The following is a 6,000-nucleotide window of genomic DNA, read 5'->3' as shown; positions in this document are numbered from 1 at the left end:
GGGAAGGGGGGGGGGGGGGGGGGGAGAAGTGTAGCAAACTGACACAACCACTCTTGAAAATGTTGAGACCTATCAGTCAGTAGTAATTCTGGTCTGAGTTGACAGGAAGGTGGCAGTCAGGAGACAAATTTAGGTCAGTAAGCCCCAAAGCACTATGAGCCACTTTGAGATCCTTCTGTGACTGAGAGGTCTCACAGACTGAATCATCAAGACCATCATTATTATAGGGTGTAGTACATTCTAAATTCAGCACAGATAAATCTGGTGATAAGAGAGTGCCCTGTGCAAGGAAATCAGAGATGAGAAAGTTTCCATTTAGACCTGGTCATTGAGTAACCCCTTGATGTTAATTTGGAGCAGTGGGCCAAGTCCCAGTTGACAAAATGCTGATGCACCAACAAGAAGCTGAGCTGGGAGAGTGGTGATGCTGGCTTAAATTTTGTGCCAAGATTAGATGATGATCTGAGGGGCCTGTCAAACAGGAACATGCCATGTTTGATCTTGCACTTCCTTATTCTGGGCTTGAAGAACTGACAAATGTCACACATACCAGGTGTGTAGGACACAGAAGCAATAAGGACACCTCATGTGAGGGATGAAGATGTGAAACAGACTTTTACAAAGGGTGACACCTTTGGAAATCCAGCAACTTGGGTGAAGGTATTGTGATAACAGCCGGATGACTTGAACAAAGTCCAAAGGTGGTTGAGTGAAACTGTTCTGCCTAGAGGTTCTGGGCTACAAAATGGCAGTGCTGCAATGCATAGCCACAAAAGAAAATGGGGGAAAAGATATGGAATCCCCCAAAAAGGACTTTGAAGGGAACAACCCCTCCCCCAAGCTGTGGGAAAAAAAGGAAAAGCAGGAGGTAGTGAGGAGGAATAGACTGGAAAGCCAAGGTAAGATGAGGTTAGGCAAATGAGGGCCACAAGAGCTAGCTGATAAAGATAATGCTTGACTCAGTGAGGAACTTGAGAAAAAACGGATTGAAGGCATTTGCTCTGCTCTTTATCCTGTAGTAGGAGTGAAGGGAAATTATTGCAGCACAGAATGGGTACTGCTAATGCAATGATTCTCAACTAGGATGCTGTAACATCCCAGGGTGTCTTGAGATCCTTTCCAAGGGTGCTGTAGGATGCCATGCAATGTTAGCATGGGTAGGTGTGCAACCATGATTCACAATAAACTCAGAGACTTCATATAGGAATCCAGTGTTAAAAACATTCTGACCTCGTGTGGTCTTCCTGAGTTTCCTACAACAGAAGAACTGCTCTATTACTTTTCAAAAAGAGTGAAAAATAAGAGCAGTCATTTTCTGAGGGGTGCCTTGGGCCTAATGAGGGGTACCCCTGAGTCTTAAAAAGTCTGAGAACCACTATCCTAAGTTAAAAATATCACAGGAACTAAGCAGCATGTGGATGACTGTTCAAAGAATTACTGTTTAAGTCTATGGAGTACTTCAGCAACTTCTGTAGGTTCTGACCACCATCATGGCTTTATATACCAAAACATGCATGTGGACTCAGTTTAAAAAATTTTGGCCAGATTTGTTTCAACTCTGATACTACTTATGTACTAACCACCCTATCAGTTAGTCATTCTACAGCTACTTAAAGGCACTGGTAGTCTTATACTCATTACAGGACAGACTCTTAATGTATGTAGCAAATTATTGCGAAATTAGATACTGAGACAAACATCCATTATTTTTGCAATTGTCTAACAATTTAATTATTATTATTACTATTGCAATCTACAATGCAGAGAGAAAGAACAGTTATGCAGAAAGATAAACTGCAGCAAATGAGAACTACAGATGACAGGTCTACAACTGAGTACAGCAAGTGAAAGTGGGTAGGAGCACATAAAACAGATGTCACGGAAATGTAATGTGGTCTTTAGTCTGTTTTGTTAAAGTACTGCAAGCTAAGAAGCAATTAAGGAAAATGTCAAAAAAGGTTGTTGTAGACACATCAAGGAGCAAACAAGAACAGTCCTTTTGTTAAGGAGCAAAACAAGAACAGTTATTTCTAGCACACAATTTATTTTAATCCTATAAGGATTATGGAAAAAACATATTAGGCCAACTAATCCAAAATGTCCTTGAAGTCTTTGCAGAGGGATGGCTTGGTCACTGCCTTCAGGAGCTGAATAGTAGTCTTGGGGATCTTCCTGAATAGCTTCAATTCACCTACAAAAACAATAAATCACTGCTGAAAGATATTAACCATGACAAAATTTTGCCAAGACGCTGATTTCATGGAATAAAAATTATAGCTGATTTTCAGGATACAAACAATACTGCAATGGAACTGAAAAATTACCAGCAACCTCTATTAAGTTTGTAAAAGTATAGCAAGACATGCCATTCTCATTCTTTTTCCTAAAACAGACAGATGATCATCGACAATTAAAGGAATGCAAAAATACCTAAATTAAAAATATTGCTGAACTAATGAAAGTTAGGAAACCAAAACTTTTCCTTCTACTCTCTTGTGAAACCTACCTATCCAGCATCCCAGAATTTCAGGATTCTGAAATCAGTACAAGTCTAAATAAGCACTCAGTAAGAAGGTATGTCAGAGAAAACACTGGGGATATGACCACTTTAAAAAGTGCTTAGGTATCTCTCCTTTTGATGATCCATTTGCTCTTACTTTTTACATTTTGTTCCTGAACCTGATTTCTGGAAGACAAAATGTCCTAGACTGGATTTTGTGATGCTAATAAATGACACTCCTAGAGCAAGTGTGAATGGCTTGAGTCACTGAATTAGGCCCGAAAAGCATCTCCTTTATTTAAGCAGCAACAGCCACCTCACCATTTTTGTTGCCCTCCACTGGACTTTCTTCAATTCATCCACATCCTCTCTGTAGTGGGGGGCCAAAACTGAACACAGTACTCCAGATGTGGCCTCATCAGTATTGAACAGAGGGGAATAATCACTTTCCTTGATCTACTGGCAACACACCTACCAATGCAGCCCAGTATGCTGTTAGCCTTCTTGGCGACAAGGACACACTGCTGGATCATATTCAGCTTATTGCCTAATGTAACCCCTAGGTCCTTTTCTGTAGAGTGGCCACCCAGCCAGTCAGCCCCCAGCCTTTACTGGTGCATGGGATTGTTCCATTCTAAGTGCAGGACTTTGCACTTGTCCTTGTTGAACCTCATGAGATTTCTTTTGGCCCAATCCTCCAATTTGTCGAGGTCTCTCAGAATCCTAACCCTACCCTCCAGCCTATATACTACTCCTCCCAACTTGGTGTCATCTGCAAAATTGCTGAGTGTGCACTCTATGCCATCTTCCAGGTCACTGATGAAGATATTGAACAAACCCAGCCCCACGACTGACCCCCAGAGAATTCTACTTTATACCAGATGCTAACTAGACATCGAGCTATTGTTTACAACCCTCTGAGCCCGGTGCTTCAGCCAGTTTTCTATCCACCTTACAGTCCATTCATCCAACCCATACTTCCTTAGCTTGCCTGTGAGATTCTTGTGGGAGACCATAACAAAAGCCTTGTTAAAATCAAGGTACATCACATTCACAGAGTCAGTCATCTCGCCATAGAAGGCAATCAGGTTGGTCAGGCATGCCTTGCCCCTGGTGAATCCATGCTGACTGTTCCTAATCTCCTTTTTCTCCTCCAAGTGCTTAGAAATGGATTCCTTCAGGGTCTGCTCCATGATTTTTCCAAAGTGAAGCTGACTGGTCTGTTGTTCTATAGATCCTCCTTCTTCCCTTTCTTAAATATGGGCACTATGTTTCTCCTTTCCCAATCATCTGGGACTTCTCCGACCACCATGAGTTTTCAAAGATGGCCAATGGCTCTGCAATCACATCAGCCAACTCCCTCAGCACCCTCAGGTGCATCCCATCTGGCCCCATGGACTTGTACATGTCCAGTTTTTCTAAACAGTCCTTAACCTGTTCTTTCAGTGCTGAGGGCTGCTCACCTCCTCCCCAAACCGTGCTGCCCAGTGCAATAGTCTGGGAGCTGATCTTGCCTGTGAAGACTGAAATAAAAAAGGCATTGAGCACCTCAGCCTTTTCTGCACCATCTGTCACAAGGCTCCATTCAGTAAGGGACCCACACTTTCCCTGAGCTTCCTCTCGCTGCTGACATACTTGTAGAAACCCTTCTTGTTGCCCTTCACATCCCTTCCTCGCTGCAACTCCAGTAGTGCTTTGGCCTTCCTGACTTCATCCCTGCATGCCTGAGCAATGCTCTTATATTCTTCCCACGTTATTTGTCCAAGTTTCCACTTCTTATATGCTTCCTTTTTGTGATTTAGTTTACTAAAGACTTCCCTGCTAAACCAAGCTGGTCTTCTGCCATATCTGCTAGTCTTCCAGCACATCAGGATGATTTGTTCCTGCACCCTCAGTAAGGCTTCTTTAAAGTACAACCAGTTCTCCTGGACTCCTCTCCCCTTCAGACTGGCTTCCCAGGGGATCCTGCCCATGAGTTCCCTGAGTGAGTCAAAGTCTGCTTTTCTGAAGTCTAATGTCTACAGAAAAGTTCTGTAATACAGTCAGCAGTTTTGAAAAGAAGATGAACCATGAAAAAGTCAGAAGGGTTAAAAAGCATAAAGAATACTGTATTTACTTGAATCCAAGATGAGGTTTCTTCCAGTCAGCATGGGCTGGGGCTCATCTTGGATTCAAGTAGGGCCCATGGGGCAGGCAGTTGCTCGGCTGGCTCTGGCTTTGGCCCCAGGCTCAGGGCTGAAGCCAGAGCTGAGCCGCCACCTGCCCCCGGCCAGAATGGCTTGGTTGGTAGGAAAGGGAGCACAGAAATGGGCAGAGCATGAGGGAACTGCAGGGTGGAGGGAAACCTATTGCCTGCCCTCCTACCTCTTGAGCCCTGTGCCCTACCAGCCCCCGCCCCATCCAGGTGCCCCCTCCCCCTTTACTTTCTGCTCCATCTCTGATCCCTCCAGCCCTGACCTGGCCTGGCTGGAAGCTGCCCCTGCTTCTCATTGGCCAGGTTGGGCTGTTGGGTGGGGATGTGGCTGCCCCTGACTGCCCCAGAGGAGTAGAGCTGCAGCAGAAGGTAAGAGGGTGGAAGGTCAGCATAGAGGGGCATGAAGGAACAGGGGGAATAGGCATGGGGGCAAGGGATGAGGGGAAGGCTGTAGTGGAGAGTAGGGCATAGGGGGCAGGCACAAGCATGGAGAGGCAGGCGGCACGGGGGTGTGGATGCAGAGGGGATAGGCACAGACATGGGGAAAAAAGGGTCAGGGGAGCAACAGGCAGGGGTCTGGACCTTCATGCCCCCGCTGCTTTCCCTGTCACAGCAGTGGGGGGCTGAATTTAAGACAACCTTCCACTATTTATAATTGTCCATGTATAGAATCTAGTTACTGGGGGGTGGGATCATCTTAAATACAAAGTTATCTTGGATTTGGGTAAATATGATATTTAAAATATAGGAAGAATAAGAGAAATCCTAGCAATTGTCCAGGTCTGTTACTAGATAAAGAGCTGGTAAAACCGTCAATGATGCAGAAAAGCAGAAGTGTTCAATAAATATTTGTTCTGTATTTGGAAAGAAGATGGATGATGTATTCATATCACACAGTTTTCTCCCAGTGCTAATTACAGGCAGGATGTTAAACAGTAACTGGTGAAGTTAAATATTTTTTAACTGTGCAAGATAACTGGATAACTCATATCCAAAAGCCACTGAGGTTGATAGTTAACAAGTCTTGGAATACTGGGAGGCTGAAGATGAGTGAAAAAAGCTAATATTGTGCCAGTGTTTAAATCTGGCTTAGTACTTGCCAGTTAGGTTGAATTTAATTCAAGGGAAATTATGGTAAGTCTGCTATGGGATGCAATACACAAAGAATTAAAAGCATGATACATCAACAAAGTTTTACTAGGAAGTAGGTTTTGTGAAACCTGATATTGTTTTCCAAGGAGATTAACTTTGGATGAGAAACACTAAACTGTGCCGACGTAATGTGCCTGGGGCCAGATCCTATTCC

At 44.0% G+C, this 6,000-nt stretch overlaps 1 protein-coding gene across 1 annotated transcript in view; it reads right to left on the bottom strand.

The window, feature by feature from the left end:
- Nucleotides 1-1,766: 1,766 nt before the first annotated feature.
- The window catches only part of TERT (telomerase reverse transcriptase), a 55,720-nt gene continuing 51,486 nt past the window's right edge, over nt 1,767-6,000 (bottom strand). The window contains 1 exon segment of the mRNA XM_025205460.1: nt 1,767-2,191. Within this exon segment, the coding sequence (XP_025061245.1) occupies nt 2,188-2,191 (4 nt within the window). The 3' untranslated portion in view covers nt 1,767-2,187.

The sequence above is a fragment of the Alligator sinensis genome, unplaced genomic scaffold, assembly GCF_000455745.1.
Source record: "Alligator sinensis unplaced genomic scaffold, ASM45574v1 scaffold126_1, whole genome shotgun sequence".
Lineage (NCBI taxonomy): Eukaryota > Metazoa > Chordata > Crocodylia > Alligatoridae > Alligator > Alligator sinensis.
This window is presented reverse-complemented; position numbering and strand designations above follow the sequence as displayed.